The sequence below is a fragment of the Diachasma alloeum genome, unplaced genomic scaffold (assembly GCF_001412515.2).
Source record: "Diachasma alloeum isolate Michigan unplaced genomic scaffold, Dall2.0 Dall_scaffold_00647, whole genome shotgun sequence".
NCBI lineage: Eukaryota > Metazoa > Arthropoda > Insecta > Hymenoptera > Braconidae > Diachasma > Diachasma alloeum.
In genome coordinates, this window is record NW_021680779.1 from 223,866 (window position 1) to 244,159 (window position 20,294).

General features: G+C 40.7%; 1 protein-coding gene across 4 annotated transcripts in view; it reads right to left on the reverse strand.

Annotated features, from left to right (window-relative positions):
* Nucleotides 1–20,294, reverse strand: part of LOC107043863 (carboxypeptidase D) — a 228,802-nt gene that overhangs the window by 172,788 nt on the left and 35,720 nt on the right. For all 4 annotated transcript variants that reach the window (XM_015265530.2, XM_015265532.2, XM_015265528.2 and 1 more), the window contains exons 2-5: nucleotides 16,336–16,597; nucleotides 16,100–16,233; nucleotides 12,205–12,341; nucleotides 9,495–9,682 (exon numbers count right to left, since the gene is read on the reverse strand). In XM_015265530.2, coding sequence (XP_015121016.1) covers nucleotides 9,495–9,682; nucleotides 12,205–12,341; nucleotides 16,100–16,233; nucleotides 16,336–16,597 — 721 coding nt within the window. The remainder of the gene's footprint in view (nucleotides 1–9,494; nucleotides 9,683–12,204; nucleotides 12,342–16,099; nucleotides 16,234–16,335; nucleotides 16,598–20,294) is intronic.

Sequence of the window (20,294 nt, forward strand, 5' to 3'; positions counted from 1 at the left end):
CGACCCCTGGTACGACACCAGATGCCTCACCGCAACCTGGACCATCTAGACGCAGATCATCATCTTGGGCTCCATCGAGTGACGCAAGATCATCTTTGGACTCAACTCCTCGACCAGTACGAAAACGCGTCAGGTTCAGTCAATAAACTCACTCAATATTCAATTTTTTTTTTAAATCACGTATACCGTTTTTAGTGACATTTTAACGCGTATACATTGCCTATATTGTATATATTGTACATAGCTAACTCCCTCTTTTTTTTTCCGACACAGAAGGGGAGTTTTGTAGCGAAGCTACTTATTTATCGTTCGAATTATTTCACTATATTGTATTCGCACCGGCTTAGCAGCCGAATACCTGACTACGTCACCTCGTGACGATTCGTCATATTTCGGGCACCCTCGATCGGATGATCTAATTGCCTATATCGTCGCGAGAGACAGATTCGTCATAGCTCTCAAGGTGTAAACATCGACACATTCGCTGTGAATAAATTCCATTCGATTTCTACTGTTATAACGCGTGTTATAATTTCATCAACCCGTCCAACATTCCCGAGTATCCCACAAAAAATCTTAGTGAAGAATGCAAATTTTGATAGGCATGGAAAAATTTACAGGGCTGTATTGAAGAAGTTAGTGAATCATCTGTGGTACTTATCAGAGGAGTTGATAGCTCTCGCTTTTTTCGATGAGAACGTGAGCGCAGATTGTAAGAGAAACATGTGCCAGGCCATGAAATCTCGATTTGCTCTCACGGATGATCGGAAAAAACGAAAAGTGGGAATCAACGACTCAAAATTTATCGAACACTTTACTTTGGATGATTTTGTTACGAAAAATATCGTAAAATTTTTCGAAATTTTGAAAATTAATTCTGATTTTTTGAATAGCGACCGTATGATATGGGAGACGAGAGATGATTTTGTGACAGCTTCCAAAATTGTCAAATCTCTTCATGTCACAAACGATATTGCTGAGAGAAGTGTATCTTTTGTGAGCGAATACAATGATCTGCTTACAAGAGATGAAGCCAGCAAACAATATTTGATATTAGTTGTTCAGAAATATCGAGAGTCATCATCCAATTACAGGAAAGAGGACTTGAAGTTTTCATTGGAGAATTTTTTAAATAATTCCAATGAGTCAATCATAACCTCGAACGACTGATATTAAGTTGAATATTGTCAATATTAATAACTAAAGAATATATCGAATACGTATTGTATTTTATGTGATAATATCAATTTATTATGATTCAATTTTTCTGTAGCCTTGGAAAATTAACAATAGTGGTGAAATTATTCGTATAGATTTGTATGGATATTGTACTTACAATTATATGAAATTTCAAAAAATCAATAGAATTATTTTATTTCATCATTCCTCCCTAATTGACCGATTTCAATCACTCAAGTTTCTCCGAGATTGTTATCAAACAGGGAATCTCACAATGCTATCGTCGCATTGGGGTTCGAAAAATAATTAATTAAAAAAATTGGAGATGAAAAAGAGGTACGATGATTTATTGGGGGTGACTACAGGCAAACACTCATCCGGGAAAAGGTCTCGCCAGATGGCTGGCCTTCTCGGTTTCAGGTAATGGCCCGCAGTAAAACTTGTCAGTGATCCGAACACTTGTCGCAGCCTAGAAATTTGTCAATATTCTTTTGCATTTTTCTCTGATTCAACATAAAATGAACGATTCTTTCTATCGTCAGATAATAGTCAGATAGTTGAAGAATCATTCTACCAAAGTTGAACGATAACAGAGCTTTTTTAAGAGCATTTAAGGGCTCTCCAAAAGTCTCATTTTATGCGAAAATCGGACTTTGTAAACTAACAACTAATCATTAAAAAAATCCGAAAAAAAATCATCAGTTTCCTATTGTCGTTTAGATCAAATATCCAATTGAAATTGACAATGATTTGAATTGATTCTAATTTAAAGAGTGCATTTAAACTGGATCCACTTGTTCGCATGTATTTTGTAATAAGGAATTCAAACGCCCGTTGCTGCTAGAAGAAATTGTGTTAAAAATTTGAAAAATTTCATCTTCCTTTGTGATGTCATGAACCATCGTTTGCAATTATGTGACGAGTGAAAATTTAAAGTAATTCATATGAGCATGTCTAAGGCTCATCGCACTATAAAATAAAAAAAATACCCAGAAAATCTATGGGGTGGTATGGGGCTCATATGTTGGTTGGAGCCTTTCTCCGTATCGCGGAAACTAACAGCTGCATTTTAACCACACCAAACAACAAAAAATAGTATCCAATAGTTAATGATTCAAGATTTGAACAAAAAACGAACTGTTCACCCGCCGGGGGAGGGAGCGAAGCTTCCCCGGGGGTAGGCGAGCGAAGCGAGCAGGAGGCAAAGCCCCCTAGTTTAAAATATTTTCTGACGGTTTATTATCGAGATTCAAATTGAGACATTTATGTTTTAAATAATAATATCATTGCAAAATGTCCGAAAACTTAGGGTCAAATGGAGCTAAAATGAAAACTCTGATATTCGATGACAAAAGTAGAAAAGCATTTCACTGAACAAAAAATAGCCAAATCACTTGGATATCCTTCAGTTGACTTATTCTTCACCTGAGTTTTTGACGAATATTTCAGAATCTAAGGGAAATAGCCAAATTTTTGTAATAACCTTTTTTGTAACTCGAATGACAATTGTGGTACGAGGAGCATTTTGAAGCCACATACCTGGAAAACTATGTTCTACGTCGACGTATGGGGCAAAATCGGTTGTGCCCAAAATTTTCGTTACTTTTTAGGATTCCCTTAATCTTGTGGTGACTGTGTCTCCACTATGCCCCTGTCTAGACAGTGGACTAATTCCCAAATCACTCGAACACAGAAAATTAAAACCTAATTCTCACAACTTCCCTACCATAAATAGTCAATCGCATTTATGTTTAGTACCATAATCCTCCGTGCATCCTAATCCCTCATGATCACCTGGCGTCCATAATCCCTCGTCCGCCTGAGCGGTGCCTGTGACGTCACGATGGGAATTTCTTCGATTGCCTCTCGTGCCAATCACAGCTCACCGGCGGGAACTTACAGTGCCGAACCAATCGGAAGCCAGGATTTCACTCATCCCTTCTCCAAATTTTCCACCAATCACATCTTTTCACTCCACATAAATATCGCACACTTTCCACACTCATGATCATTCAACGTTCATCATTCGAACACTCCACTTCGTCACACAGAGTACAAGTCCTCTTACGACTTTCACTCTCATAAATTTGTATATTTTGTACATAAAAGAAAAATTCAATTTAAATACAAAACTCAATTTCGCTCAACGCTGGACTTCGCATTTATTTCTCAACCTGCTCACCTCCACAAATTGGTGACCCCGATGTGATAATAAATTGGAATCGTGGACAACGAGCAGTCAGCAACCCAGAGGACCGGATGATCTTGGAGCGAGACATACCGCCGCAGCAGCAGAACAGCCCAGCGACAGTTCCACCGGTTCCGGCAGTCATCGCACACCCCGTCCAGCAGTCGCCGCTTCCCATGATGACCCCGGAGCAACAGCAGAGCCTACTGGTTGAAGGAATGGCTCAGATCGATCGGGTGGCTCTTCAACTAGGAGAGTTTACACCTGAAGACCCAAAGCTGTTCTTCACCATTGCCGACCGCAGCTTCCACGCAGCCGGCATTACCTCCGAGGCGACAAAGTTCGGACACATATGTGGCATGCTCTCCAAGACGAAGCACGCCGTCGAGGTGAGAGACATCATTCTCAATCCACCACTGGAGAACCCTTACATACACCTGAAGATGGCACTCATCAAACGTCTCAGCTCCTCTCAAGAAGAAAAGACGAGGAGATTGTTGGAGGGCGCCGAAATGGGAGACATGTAACCGTCTCAATTTCTGCGTCACCTACGCAACCTGGCAGGAGCCAGCTTCCCTGACGAGACACTGCAGGCACTATGGATAACACGCCTCCAGGCCGACATCCAGACATTGTTGGCCACACAACGCAAATCTGCTCTTGAGGATGTCGCAGAACTCGCCGATGAAACAATTCCTATCCTGAAGCCGAGGATCCCACCAGCCGCACCACAGATCGCAGAGACATCAGCCCACGGCATCGAGGCACTCCTCAGCCTCAAACTCTCTCAGTTGGCTCTCACCCTTGACGAGAAGCTGCGAGGCGAGATCGAGAGCCTTAAGCGGACCAGCAGAGCGGACGGAGGACATCCAGGTGGTGGCGGCTTTAGACGTTCCAAATCCACATCATGTTCCCAGCACCGGCAGGCAGGAATTAGCGGCCCCTGTTGGTACCATTGGCAGTTTGGATCCAGCGCCAGGACCTGCATGCAGCCCTGCACCTTCGCCACTCCGGGAAACGGGACAAACGGTCACTAATGGCGGCTAGTGACTCAGGCCCGATAACCCACCGCCTCTTCACCATTGATCAGGAGAGCAAAGTACGCTTCTTGACCGACACCGGGGCAGACCTGTGCGTTTTCCCACGACGGTTGGTGCATGGGCCACAGCGAAAGTTCACGTACGAACTGTCGGCGGCGAACGGCACAATCATTCCAATATATGGCACCATCAGCATCGGCTCTCAACCTCAGACTTCGACGGACGTTTCCTTGGCGCTTCGTCATCGCCGACGTCCGCAAACCCATCATCGGAGCGGACTTCCTGTTTCACTACAGACTAATGGTGGATCTTCGTAACGGTAGGCTCGTGGACTCAGTGACTTCACTCACCTCACTCGGTCAAGTCGAATCAGTCGACTTGCCGAGCATCAAGACAGGTACATCAGAGTACCACGAGCTTTTCCAGTAGTTCCCCAACCTCACCAGACTAGACGGAACAGGCAAGCCTCCACAGCACAATACCAAACACCACATCCAGACCACACCAAGACCACCGGGCAACAGCAAACCCCGACGACTAACTCCGGACCGACTCGCAGATGCCAAGAAGGAATTCCACACCATGGTTCAACTTGGCACTGCACGACCCTCAAACAGCCCATGGTCAGCAGCACTACACATGGCGAAGAAAAAGAACGACGAGTGGAGACCTTGCAGAGACTACCGTGCACTCAATGCATGCATAGTTCCAGACCGTTATCCCGTTCGCCACATCCAGGACTTCTCCCAGACGCTCCGGGACAAGGAGATCTTTTCAACGATCGACTTGGTCCGAGCATATCATCAAATCCCTGTTGCTGAGGAGGACATCCAGGAGACGGCCATCACTACACCGTTCGGCATGTTCGAATTCCCGTACATGTCGTTCGGTCTACGCAACGTAGCCCAGACGTTTCAGGGCTTCATCGACGAGGTACTGCGGGACCTGGATTTCTGTTATGTGTACATCGCCGACATCCTGATAGCATCAGAAAATCCAGAGCAGCACCTCCAACACCTCAGGATCCTGTTTGAGCGACTCCAGTCGTATGGCCTCCTCATTAACCCACAGAAGTGAGTCCTCAGTCTGCCAGAAGTGGAGTTCTTGGGCTACCTGATGTCCAAGGAGGGCACACGGCCGCTGCCCAAGAAAGTTCAAGCCATCCTGGACTACCCAACACCTCAGACAGCCAAACAGCTTCGCCAGTTTCTGGGTATGCTGAATTTCTACCGGAGATTCATACCCAGAACTGCTCAGGACCAGGCCCCACTCAACGGACTTCTGGAGGGCAACATCAAGGGAAAAACGCCCATCAACTGGACTCCAGAAGCTCAAGCAGCCTTCACCACCTGCAAGACCAGCCTCGCGGACGCTGCACTCCTGGCTCACCCCAAGGCCGGCGCCGCGCTCGCACTCATCTGCGATGCTTCCCACCACACCGTGGGTGCAGCGTTGCAGCAACAAATCAACGGAGACTGGGAGCCGCTAGCCTTCTTCTCCAAGAAACTCAGCCCAGCGGAGAGAAAATACAGCGCATTCGACCGTGAACTCCTGGCAATCTATCTAGCCATCAAACACTTCAGGCATATGGTAGAAGCCAGGACGTTCACCATCTACACCGAACACAAACCCATCACCTTCGCATTCCGTCAGAAGCCAGAGAAGTCATCACCTAAGCAGTCCCGTCATCTCGACTTCATCAGTCAGTTCAGCACTGATATCCGCCACGTCTCCGGCAAGGTCAACGTCGTCGCTGACGCACTGTCCCGTATCGAGGAAGTCACGCAGCTCCTGGACTACACGGCTCTGGCCGCATCACAGCAGGATGGCAAGGAGCTGAAAACATTCCTACGCGCAGGGTCTGGCTTGCAACTCAACCAAGTCCACATTGCAGGAGCAGGCGTAGCTGTCTTCTATGATATGTCATCATCATCACCAAGGCCATTCCTGACACCACCATTCCGCAGAGTAGCCTTCAACACCATCCACAGTCTGGCTCACCCAGGGATCAACGCATCGGTCAAACTGGTGATACAACGCTACGTTTGGCCATCCATCAAGACAGACTGTCGCGAGTGGGCTCGCTTGTGCATCCAGTGTCAGCAAGCCAAGGTTACACGTCACGTGTCAGCTCCAGTAGGATCATTCGCACCACCATCATCTCGGTTCGAGTACGTCCACATCGACCTCATCATCCTCTTCAGCTCAGAGGGCCGTTGATACTGCCTCACATGCGTCGACCGCTTCTCCCGATGGCCTGAGGTATTCCCATTGGAGGACGAGGAAGCTCACACTGTTGCCAGAGCCTTCTACGAGGGGTGGATATGCCGCTTCGGTGTTCCCCTTCGTATCCCCACCGATCAAGGACGGCAATTTGAGTCACACCTGTTCAAGCATCTCAACAGCTTGGCAGGTACGACTCACCTGATGATAACTGCCTACCACTCAGCAGCTACTGGCATGGTCGAGCGCGTCCACCGACAGCTCAAGGCAGCCATCAAGTGCCACGATAACACCAGATGGACACAAGTGCTCCCCACCGTTCTCGTGGGCATTCGGGCAGCCTGGATGGAGGATCTCCAGGCATCAGCAGCCGGGCTGGCGTACGTCGAACCCCTTCGCCTGCCTGGAGAGTTTCTTGCCCCTCGAGGAGACAGCCACCAAGACGATCCGGCTGACTACGTCAAGGACCTATGCCAGCACTTCGCCGCCTTGCGCCCCGCTAAGGTCAAACGCCACGGAGAACACAAAACCTTCGTGTTCAAAGACCTGGCCACGGCGGACCAAGTCTTTGTTCGGCATGAGGCTCCAAAATGACTTCTCCAGATGCCCTACCAAGGACCCTTCAAGGTCATTCACCGCAACACGAAGACATTCATCGTTCACATCAAGGGCAAGGACGTGAACGTCTCCATCGACAAGCTGAAACCGGCTTACGTCATCGCTGATGACGAGCCAGGTATTCAGCACTCTAGTCGAAGGACACCTGCATCCGAGCCTGAGGTACCACGACAGCCAGCGTAACCACCATCTCCAACAATGACGCTCGCGACCACACGCTCAGGAAGATGCGTCAGATTCACCGAGCGCTACCAGCCCGGATCATTATAAGTATTTTTTATTGTTTTTCATCATCCACACATCATCCTTTTCGTGATCCAAATCATTGGCAGGGGGGTACTGTGGTGACTGTGTCTCCACTATGCCCCTGTCTAGACAGTAGGGCAATTCCCAAATTACTCGAACACAGAAAGTTGAAACCTAATCCTCAAAACTTCCCTACCATAAACAGTCCATCGCATTTATGGTTATTGCCATAATCCTCCGTGCGTCCTAATCCCTCATGATCACCTGGCGTCCATAATCCCTCGTCCGCCTGTGACGTCACGATGAACATTTCCCCGCCGGGACCACGGAGCCAATCACAGCTCACCGTTGGGAACTTACAGTATCGAACCAATCGGAAACCAGGATTTCACTCATCCCTTCCCCAAATTTTCCACCAATGACATCCTTGCACTCCACATTAATATCGCACACTTTCCACACTCATGATCATTCAACGTTCATCATTCGAACACTCAACTTTGTCACACAGAGTACAAGTCCTCTTACGACTTGCAATCTCATAACTTTGTATATTTTGTACATAAAAGAAAAACTCAATTTAAATACAAAACTCAATTTCGCTCAACGCTGGACTTCGCATTTATTCCTCAACCTGCTCACCTCCACAATCTATACAGACTCGTTCCACGAATATCATTATCAACCGAGGACTTCCAAATTCCACCTGGGTTCGAAGTTTCACCCTGGCTTAAGGGGATATACACCACTGTTTGACCCTCAGAAACGTTTGACTCTTCATCTTTTTTCGACTAATAAAGTTAAAAAAAAAAGTTCGTCTCTAAATTCGTCTTTGCTACCGTTCCACTTTGCCCCGCATTCCACTTTGCCCCGCCGTTTCACTTTGCCCCGCCGTTTCACTTTGCCCCCGTCTTCCCTACGTATTTTCTTATTACAGATCTATCGAATTTCATGAATTTTCTCAAAATTTTAAAAATTTTAAAAATTTTAAAAATTTTTCCATATTTTCAAAATTACTCAAAAGTTTTTCAATTTTTCCAAATTTTCATTTTATGGGGGTCTCTCGAAGTTTATGGGGGTCCTGTAAGAGTCACATGGGAGTCTTATGGGGGTCTTACGGGGTTTTAGTGGAGTTTTATAGAGGTTATATGGGGGTTATATGGTGGTCCTATGAGTGTCTTCTAAAATTTCTATGGGCGTCCTATGAAGATTTTATGAGGGTCTATGTTTTTCTTCCAATGAATATGGCCAATCTTCTTCTTTACGCTAATCTCCAAGGTTTCTTCGTGCGGACTGAAAAAAAGATTGTGACAAAAATATCCTCTAGAAGAATAATTAATTATATTTGATACAAGCAAATCATGTGCAAATTGACCATTCGGAAACATATTGCTAATTTATTAGCAAAAATGACTACGCTGTATGCAATACAAGAGCAATTTCCCCACTTGTTTTCATGTGATTGAACTTTCGTTTCCAGTTTCGTTTCGTTTCCCGGCATAACGTTATTTGACTTTCGTTTCCAGTTTCGTTTCCCGCAATAACATTATTCGATTTTCGTTTCCCGTTTCGTTTCCGGCAATGACGTTATTCGACTTTCGTTTCCAGTTTTGTTTCCGGTGGTAACATTATTCAACTTTCGTTTCCAGTTTCGTTTCCCGCAACAACGTTATTATTTCGTTTCGTTTCCGAGGTCGGAAACGAAACGAAAACGGAAACGCGTTTCCAGTCCCTGCTCACAGCTACTGAGCATTAATCATTCAGATCATTTTATCCGGGAATTCTCTCGTGTTTTGAGCATACTTGTTAGAGGATTGTTGAATATTATTGAGAATTATTGTTCTTTTCCACAATATATGAGTACAAAAAAAAGTTTGTCCCCTTTCTTTTCTCTGTCTCCACCCGCCATCACTATTATAAGTAATTCAAATTGTTACGTGTAAGTAGCTCAGATCAACTCAATTAAAATGAATAATCTCATGAAATTATCATAAACTCACGCGAATTCGGTGTGTTGTCGAACGGATAACTGGCCACTAGTGCACCACCGTGTAAACTTCCAGAAATCACGAACTGTATTTTGGAGACCCATTCCTTCACCGCCTCAGTCTCCGGCTGCGTCTTCTTATTATTTTGCTTGAAGTAGTCTGGGAAATTGCGGTTTAAGTCAAAACCACGAGCGTTGTATCTAAGATTCAGAAGTTCGGATCCCATTATTTAAGGGATATGGAAATAATTCTCAGTTAAAATATCCAATTCTCCTTCCTGAAGAAGTCTCACCAGTTATATTACGGTATGTTACGTTTTTGGGTATGGATATATGACAAGTTTCATTCAGTTTTTCTTTCGTGATATACTATTACGATTTTTCAATCCTCTGCATCAAAGTGAAAAGACCTATCGGCATACTTTACCTGGAGTTCCTTAATTTTCTGACATATATGATATTTTACATTAAAAACGTATTTATACAGTAATTATAATCCTCGCATTTTTATAATAAACGATATAGGTATCGAATTCTATGAAATTGAAATGTACAAACCCAATTACCTATCGTGCAATCTGAATTCCACATTGTGGGCGCTAAACTCTTCTTAGAGTTCTACTCAGTATATTGCCGAATTTCCCCTCATAAAAATTTTTCGTTACCCGAGCTCTTCTCCCACTCTATTATTTTTGGCAAGGATTTCTTCGAGGAGTTATTCTCATGAGTGTGTGGTGGGGGGAAGGAAATATAGTCGCATTCTATAAGTTCGCTTCCCCTATTTCCCCATGTATTCGACTATAAAACGAGTCCACGGTACTTCAAAATTGGATAAATTTTATGAATTTTATATTGCTCTTGAATTGCACATATTCTAATTACACGATGTGCACGCAATAAATTGGAGATTAACTAGTTTGCATTGCTGCTATGAAATTCAGATTCCATGACGTGTGATTAAAATGACACATTGCAATTCAGTAATAATATCCCACCCGTATTTACTCTAACTAACATCATTGGCTCATGAAAAGAGTTATATAGTCATCAAGCTTTATACTATCCCATTTTAGCCATCGTCCATGTTAGCCTACTATCCTACTTTAATTGACTCTACCATATATTAGGTGTGTGAGTTAATTCTTACAGATTTTTTCTTCGAGCTTAAAATTATATTTAAAATAGAAATATATTCGCGGTCTCTTCTGGTTTTGAAAGGATCAGACAAAAGATTTCAGAACACGGAACGACAAGTCTATGTAAGTTACATAACCTTTCAGAATAGCAGAGTTTACGATGGCAACTGATAAACAGCACATTCGGCACTGCATTTTATACGAATTCCAACAAGGAAAAAATGCTTCTGAAGCACGGGAATCAATGTGTAGTGTTCTTGGTGCCGACGTTGTATCTTATGAAACGTGTAATTATTGGTACGAACGTTTTAGAAGTGTTGATTTCGATCTGAGTGACCAGCCGCGTCCTGGACAGCCTCGAAAGTTTACAGATGCGGAATTGCAAGCTCTACTGGATGAAGGCTCAACGCAAATGCAACAAGAGCTTGCAGCTCAGTTAGGAGTTACCTGAACAGCTATTTCTAAGCGTTTGCGTCAAATGGGAAAAATCCAAAAACTTGGAAGGTGGGTCCCACATGTGTTGACCGAACACAACCTGGGTCAACATATGAACACGTGCCTTTCACTGCTTGCCCGGTAACAAAAAAAGGACTTCTTGTGGAGAATTGTGACGGGTGATGAAATAGTATATTACGTGCTAAGGCGGAGAAGTGCTGAATTCAACGCTGGTGGAGTACAGGCGCACGAGGCACGTGAGTCAGAGACTCGGCCGCCTTCGTGACATAGAATTTTGTTCAGTACTTGTTAGGAAATTTCGTCCTTAACGTGTGTGGTTACATCACTCGCCTTCGGCTCATGCTGTAAACCCCACACACGTTAAAGACAAAATTGCCCCACACGTGCTGAAATATACTATTTTTACGAGAATCCCAAACGTAAAAAGTCCTGGGTAGATCCCAGACAATCCAGTACATCGACGCCGAAACAGAACATCCACTTAAAGAAGATTCTTCTGTGTGGGACATGAAGGGTGTGCTTTATTACGAACTCCTGGAGACAGGTCAGACGTTGACTGCGGAACGCTACAGTCGATAACTGAACAAACTGAGCGAAGAACTTGATCGGAAAAGGCCATTTACTGGGCAAGGAAGCAGGCAAGTCATACTGCTGCATGACAATGCTTGACCTCACGTTGCTCGCATGGCTCAGAATACCCTCTTAAACTTGGGATGGGAAGTTCTCCCGCACGCGACATATTCACCAGACTTGGCCCCATCCGACTTTCACTTGGTCCGGTCCATGCAGCACGCCTTAGTGAATAAACACTTTAAAACGCTGGACGATGTGCGTAAATTCGTCAATGACTTTATCGCCTCGAAGCCGGCAAGTTTCTTTCACGACGGCATTCGAATGTTACCTGAGAGATGGCGCAAGGTCATAGACAACGATGGACAATATTTCCAAGATTAAGTTCGTTGTTCTCTATTTTTTATATAAAAAATAAATTTACTGAAAAATCTGTAAAAATTAAGTCACACACCTAATAATTGAGCACGATTCGACCGGTATATTCTCCTCTCAAACTATTCCAGATACTCTCAGTCTCGTGTATTGACCATCAGATTTCAACACAATGCATCAACTCACCGTCCTTGGCTGCCCTCACAGAATCCCTCCTTAGACACCTCAAAGCCATCCGGATTCATAGATGGAAGTATGTGAATTCTTGTATTGTCCAGCAGCCATGTGATGTATGGGTCAGTTCCATACTTCGTAACTAATAACTATTAAGAACGAATCAAATATTACGCAATACCGGTAGTTTAAAAACTGAAAGCAAAAAATATACGTTTCGTCATGGATAGTTAACGATGTTCAAGCGAGGTAAAAAAATGCGGCCAATTTTTTGAATTTTTTTAAGTACATTTTTGATATACATATTTCGATGCTCTGTGTGGAGTTTCAGATTGCTGAGGTTAATGGTTCAAATGGAATAAATTATTTTTAAAAAACTCAACTTAACCCGTGTTCTTATGGGAAATGTGGAAAAATGCATAGACTGAACGTAAAAATGCAGCCAATGTAGTGAAACTTCGTTCGCGCGTGACATATTGATGAATACATCTTCTACAAAAAAAAACATCGGTTGGATTCGTTTTTCCGCCAAAATTAACAAAAAACAGTTGCGCATGCAGCTGTGAGTTGCGACAACGTAGCACTTGCTGATCGGGTGGGGGTAAACGCGGTAAATTCAAAGATGAATGAAGGATCATTGTAGACTTCATACCATCCGCAAATAATTTTGCCGATAATAAATATTAATAAAATTCATGACATTTTTGCGCTTTAACACGCTTCCCCTTGAAAAAAACATTGTTTCTGCAATGAACTCGGTTTAAGGGTAAATCGAACACAGAGGCAACACTTTGCACTGTCACGCATGTGGGAATCATTTGTGAGTCCTCACTTCACAGAGAGAACCTGGGATTCATTTACTATTATTTCACTTGTCGATAATAAATTGTAACGACGTAGGTGATGAATTTTTTGAATAAATGGATATCGATGGAAAAAATTATATGTATTTATCCGGGTGACTACGTACAACGAGAACCCTCCGTAGAGTGTGACAGGCCGACCAACTCTGAGGAAAAAGACTGGCGTCGGACCAACGTTGCCACTTTTTTTACCCAAATTAATTATTTCCTATTGATTATTAAAATTGCATATAAAAATATTTTGATGCATGTAGGGTGTAGGAAAAAAATTTGAACATTTTTGTTATAAGAAATATTACTTGACTACAAAAGAAGCTAAATACGGTCGTATTATTTAATTAAAGGGAACAGAATTTTCTTGTTCAGGGACTGGTTTTCTGCAGGAATACAATGGATTCCCCTCCGCCTCACCTCCTACATTCCGTCATCGCTTGAACATCGTTGATTCAAAAATTGGCATCGAATTAGCTTGGTGTGTAGCATACTCAACATTTCCGGTTATCTTCATTATTTAGAATGATAATGACGCAAATGGCTTTGACCACCGACAAAAACCTGAACTTTCACCTTTTTCAGCGATCTACCGCAAATATCTGTATGAATATTGGACATGACCGAAGCAGGTAAATCAGTTTTGTTTCCTGGGGTTTCGTATAGGTTAAAAGAGTTTCAGACGGTTATAAATTTCTCAAGCAGATTTGTAATCAGCGTTACCAAAATCTTCACAACTGCATAGATTTCATTTTGTAGGGTAGAATCAGCCCAATTTTGCAATACCATTTTGTAATACAGATATATTTACTGACAGCTTTAATGTATTACGGCCTCAGCTTAGCAGGCCTGAAAAAATTCGATAGAAAACCTAGCGAATTCGCTAGAAAATTCTATTGGAATTCCACAGGAATTCTACGGGATTTCTATAGGAGTACTATTGGAATTGTACTGAAAAATTCTATTTGTTTTTTTGCACTGATTCTATTAAATATTCAATAAGAAAAAGTCAATAGATTTTCAATTTCTGTTTGAATTTTTCTCATAGATTTTTGCTATTAGAATTATTGGGCCCAAATTTTCTAATTTTCTGTGGGAATTCGGTGAGGGATAGATGGGTTTTGTAACATATAACACTCGGAATTCATGTACTATCGAATAAGATTTATTCACAGCAATATAACTTGGTTTACACCATGAGAGATGGAACGAGAGTGTGAGCTCCCGCGACAAAGGTCTTAGATCATCCGATCGAGGATATCCGAATTATTACGAATTGTCGCGAGGTGACGTAGTAAGGTATTCAATTGCTAAGCCAAGCTCGGATATAATAGAGTGAAATAATGCGAAATAAATATATAAGTAGCTTCGCTACATTTTTTTCGGCTGGATTTTGTTTTGCTTTGCATTGCAGAATCCGAGTGGAAAAAACTTAGAAAAATGATGCCCAAGCATTCTTATAGAAAAAACCTCAAAAGAAAAATTCAAACAGAAATTCGAAATCTATCAACTTTTTCCTATCGAATATCCAATAGAATCACAATGTCCGTAAACGGCGTTTGACGGATACGAAGTGTCCGTAAAATATGTTTTCGTCGCTAGGCCCGATAAACCTCGCTTCGCTTGGTTAAATCGTATGACAAAAAACTACTCTAATGACAAAAAATATTGTTCGACACACAGCCGTGGGAACTTTTCTACCTCATATGATTACAGAACTCGCCTTCGGCTCGTCCTGTGACCTCATATTCGCCAGAAAAGTTCCTCACGGCCTAGTATAGAAATGTACTAATTTATGGACAGTGATGAAACATCATTTTACAAAAGATACTTTTCTCTGCCCGTCTTTAATGGAATAAACTTCTTTACATGTTTGTCTCCTATCGTCTTCAGCCGATGAAAAGAAGACAACCACTGAGCATTGATGGCTGGTGGAAGTCATTAGAGTTTATGGTTGCAGGTCTAAATATTACGGAACCATTATATTACGGTAAAAAATATTACGCAAAAATATTACAGGACAAAATATTACGCAGAAAATTATTACGGGACAAAAAATTATGGAACCGTAATATTACCGTATATAAAGGTATGGAACCAAGGATAAACCGTTATCCGCTCGATTAGGAATTCTCCGAAAATCAAATCAATACAATAATAGCCCAATACCAAAAAATATGACCCGAGGTCAGTTACCATCGATTACTCAACAGGTGTATGAGTTGGTATGATTATATTAATCCCCCAAAACAAAATCAAATTCCCTCAAACATTCACACACAAAACCGAAGATTCTTCAACAAAAGTTAGTTATATCGGAATGCTCAACACGGGTGCGTTGAAATAATTAACATGCCTCTTCACTTTATCCTCAGCCAAAAAGGCGCAAAACTACTATTACACAAAGGTTTTTTATTCAACAAATTACGAATTTCTGAAACAAAACAAATGCTATAAATAACGGAAAATAATAATGAATAATAACACCGACGTCGGTAAAAACGTTGTAATATTATTTTCAATAATAAAAACGACCAATAATAATTAGACCCCGTAACAATTTGGATCGTAATATTATTTACCGTAATATTATGGCGTAATATTTTTTACTGTAACATTTAGACCGGATACCGAGATTATCATTACCGACAATGCTATATCCAAAATGTGAAATTTTGCCACGTGATTATTTCTGAAAAATGTTTTGTGAAAAGCTTATTTGAATCCCTGCAAGGACGTACAAATGGAATATGCAACTACCATTTTTGAAAAAAAATTGAATGAATTCTTGATACATTCATTCAGAAATAGATAACCTAGGAATTTTTTATAAATATGAACCTGAACTCAAATTATCTTTGAGTACAGGAGGCAACTCACTTATAAACATAATATCATCACTAATGAAGATGGAAGAAATGATGAATGCCAAAGATATTAGTCTTTTTTTACTGAATAACTGCGCCCTAGATAATTTTTTCCTCATCTTCACCCATTTCTAGCTAAAACTGAAAGAAACGACATTCCCCTCAATAATTTAAAAACAAACTCACGTGAATGAGGTGGAGCATGAGCTCTCGCCCAACGGCCTCATTGCCATGGATATTAGCGACGTACTTGACGTCAGGTTTACCGATCATGTGCTCATAAGGTGACGACGATACAACCAGCACCCACAAGTCACGTTCTGAAATTATTTACATTGGTGTCAATAATGTTACCGAAATTTCGATCTCAATAAGAAAAATGGTGAAAAATCTATTGATATATTTTCGAGTACATTTCCCACCTTTAAAGGATTTGCCGATAGAATATAGGGCAGTGAGATTCTGAAATCGTAGTGATGTTGCACGAAGAAAGCGGCTCATCTGTTCATAATTATGATATTTGAAATCAATCCCGTATGGCTCATCCAATATTGAATAACGTGAATTATAGTGTCTCGCCAAATCTCCATCATCCAACGTCTCTGGGCCAATTGCACTGCTGTATGATTGTGTCACTATTGCTGACAGGTACAGGACAATTCCGAATACCAGCATTTTAATATTCTGAAAATAGACAATTGGGTAATTTATTTTATTATGTTGTGCGGGTCCATGAGAGGTGGGGATTGAATGAATATGACATTATTTGAAATTAGGAAAGCTATATTTATATTCGTGATATTCAACTTCTAAAAGATTCAACAAAATTGAAAATGATGAATCATTTTCAATTCAATGAACGGGTTTCCGGAAGTCGTCGGATGATTCAAATGTTTTGGATGATCGTTGGGCGCAAATTAGTCCAACACAAAGCATCTCTCAACAGACAATTTCTCACGTGCAACACACTCATTGGATACGAGTTATTTTTCCTCCAATATGTACTTATTTGCTCGGCTACGATTGTCCTTGGTAAATCGTCGTTTTGATCTCTGAATAATTACTGGTTGAATAACGTTGATGCTTCATAATTACTCTGAAGATGATGATGATCGATGAAAATTTGTTACTATAGAACTCATGACGAGATCTTGTCCATTTTTGTCCCAAGTTTTATTCATGAAAAGATTTCACGATGGTACCATATCTTTCAAAATATTCAGAGTCGATACCGTTACGATCAGAATAATTTCGTTAATGTGAGCAAACACATCAACAGATTCCTTAATTCAAAACGTGTTTCCAACACATTATAATTATTTCTTGTCATCTTCTGAAGAATTCAATATTTTTTCATAAGTTTATTTAACAGGACATTTTCGTTCATAAATGACGTACAATTTTTTTAGGCTAGTTATCCGCAAAGAGACGCTTAATTAAAAATTGATAATTGACATTTCTTAAAGTTAATAACTAGTTTCGTTGCTCAAAAAAAATCTTCCTCACATTGTGAAAGGTAGTATAACAGTTTGTTGTTCATCACGTTTTTCATCGAAAAACATTTCAGCAAAAAAAAATGTTGTATTCATTATTGCTTTATATGTTTAAGTCTATTTATAAAATTCAAAATGTAAAAATGAACAGTTGATGATGACAAGTTGAGTACCACTTGTCGTGAACCGTTAGACACAGAAACCCGGCACCTACCAGCATCGTTTGTACAACTCCTATTGGGAAATTGAAATCCAAAACATATAAATTAAGAATGAAAATAATTTTTTTATGGTTAATACGAAAATAATTCAATCGATCGACTTCCAAAAGGTGATAAATGTTTGGTCTTTACTAGCTCAAGTGTAATTACGTGGTTAGAGCCCCATTTTTACTGGTTCTGTTGGAAAGAATAAAGAATGGTGAAAAGATTGAGGAGAGAAAGAGAGAAAAAATGGAACATGTGACGTATGAGTTCCTGAGTCGTTTGGCAGACCATTTTCGCCATGAAATGAAGAACGTAATATCGGAATGGGGAAAGGCTTTGGGAGACAGAGTGAAGAGATTCTTTAAATAATAAATATGAGGAATAAAAAATGTTTTCAAGGAAATAGAAATGTGGGGAATTTCCCTTGAAATATCACTCTGTATAATCAAAAAAATGAGGGTCAAAATTCAGACACCGCTTAGGAGAAGGTTATGAGGATCAGAATCTTACATACCCAGTATTTACGATAAAAGTTGGACATCTGTCACAAATAAGGATTTCAATTCTCCCACGGAAAAATTACCCTTTTCTTCTTATTTATATATTTGTGAAGTATATCAGTAGTGAAGTGGTAAAACGGTACAAGTCAATTTTGACTAGTTTTCAATTTCTATTATAACCTTTTTTGTAGAGCCGATTGAGAGCTACAACAAATGTAATTACGAAAATTTCGCTATCTCCCTTAGATTCGGAAATATTTCTGAAAAATTCAACTGGGAGATAAGTCGACTTAAACCGTTTTACCACTTCGCTACTTATATGGATTTTTAGTCTAGTTAATCTGGCTGATCGTAATATGTGTATGGTCGAAAAAATTCAGCTGCCAATGAAAAAATTCCAATCGATCCGTAAAAATGTCCTGAACAACATATCAAAATGTTTAATCATAGTTTCAACCAGCAGGTATTCAAATCAATTAAAAACTATCGACTCTATGTGGCGTAACGCCAAGAACTTTAACTGTGCAACTTTAACTCATTCAATTGACGAGAAGAAAATATCAACTTATAGATAGAGAATTCCCCTACAAACTTGCACTAAAAAACAATGATCTCCGATGAATGATTCCTACGTAAAAAAATCCGGAAGTTTTTTACCCTTAAATGACGCTCAACAATAACATGAGGCTTCGAGACCCGCCCCTTTTCGAGGTGCGCAACTCAATCAAACACGCATGACGCGCAGTAGGTTTGAACGAGAGCTTCTCATAAAAACCATGTCTTTACAATACACACAGAGACACACACGGTACCACAATGTAAAGATATTTCAGGATATTGCTCCTGAATAACTCTTTATCTATGTCTTATATAATTGAAAAATAAGAGACGTTCAGAGGGCCCATATAGAGTCAGGGGTTTCTCAATACAGTCATCATTTCGAGGGGGGGGGGATTTACGTGAAGGTTTTGTACATGGAGAAATTGTTACTTGTAGGGGGTTCTATGTATACACTAAATAAATTTTTGACTCAATTTCAATCATTTTTATCCCATTTTTAAGAGGGAAATGGCCCAGTTTTTAAATAGGCCGTACGGTGTTTTATATGGGGGGGGGGGGAAGTCTTATATATTAGCCTGCCCTAAAACCATTTTATTCTGAATTTTGCGTTGCCTATAGTCAAAGGTTATCGTGGATCAAATGGATGGACAGTGAGAATTTATTCAGATTTTTAGAACAATTTCTATAGGCAGCAATGAATTTTGAAAATTCTTATGGGCTGAAGCCTATGGAAAAGTGGCTGAAGATGATATCCACAATTTAATTAGCAAATTATTCATATTGTTGTCAATAGTTGCGCAAGACCTGTTCCCAAGGAGTAAAACAATGGAATAACTCTTGATTCGCTATTTGCAGTCCATTTGTTATTCAACTAGTAACCGAGATTTTTACGTAAAATAGAAGTTTTCAAGAGCCTCTGAATACTATTTATCATTGTCTAATTTCTTTCAAATTCCGTTATACAATTATTCAACTATCTAATCATCGTTTCCAGAAAATGAAAACATTTTGGATAATTCTGAGTCGATGAAAAATGCAAAAGAAAATTATCCAATTTTCGTACGGTGACAGGGGCTCGGCTTAACTAGTATCGTTATGAAGGCCATATACCTGAAATGAAGAAGGGTCAGTCAGCCGGCCCGCTTTTCCTCAGATGGGACTGAACCTTTTGTGAACCTTAATAAATCGTAAAATGACCTTTTATTTTTCATATAGAAATTCTGTATTTTTACGTGATATTAATTTACAAATCACAAATCCATATTCCCCATTCGATAATGAATTTAACAGAGCTTGAATGGAGAAAATATCTTGATTTAAAGCGAAGTTTTCCCATTGGAGTGCCCGTGAGATTCCATTAGCAATTAAACACCAAGTCAGAAAATATTTCCGCAACTATGCCTTATAGCAACATAAAATTAGTGTTAAATAAAAAGTGAAGGATTTTCTATCGACTTCACTTATCACGAATTTATTTTTGATGAAAACTGCGTGACCCCTGGAATTATCAATGATGTGCCTGAATTTTATTCCAAATTTATCCACGGAGGAGGAAATCGCTGGGAAATGAGTCCAGCTGCAATTTGAACTTGACTTTATCCCGCTACAATGAATAGTTTCA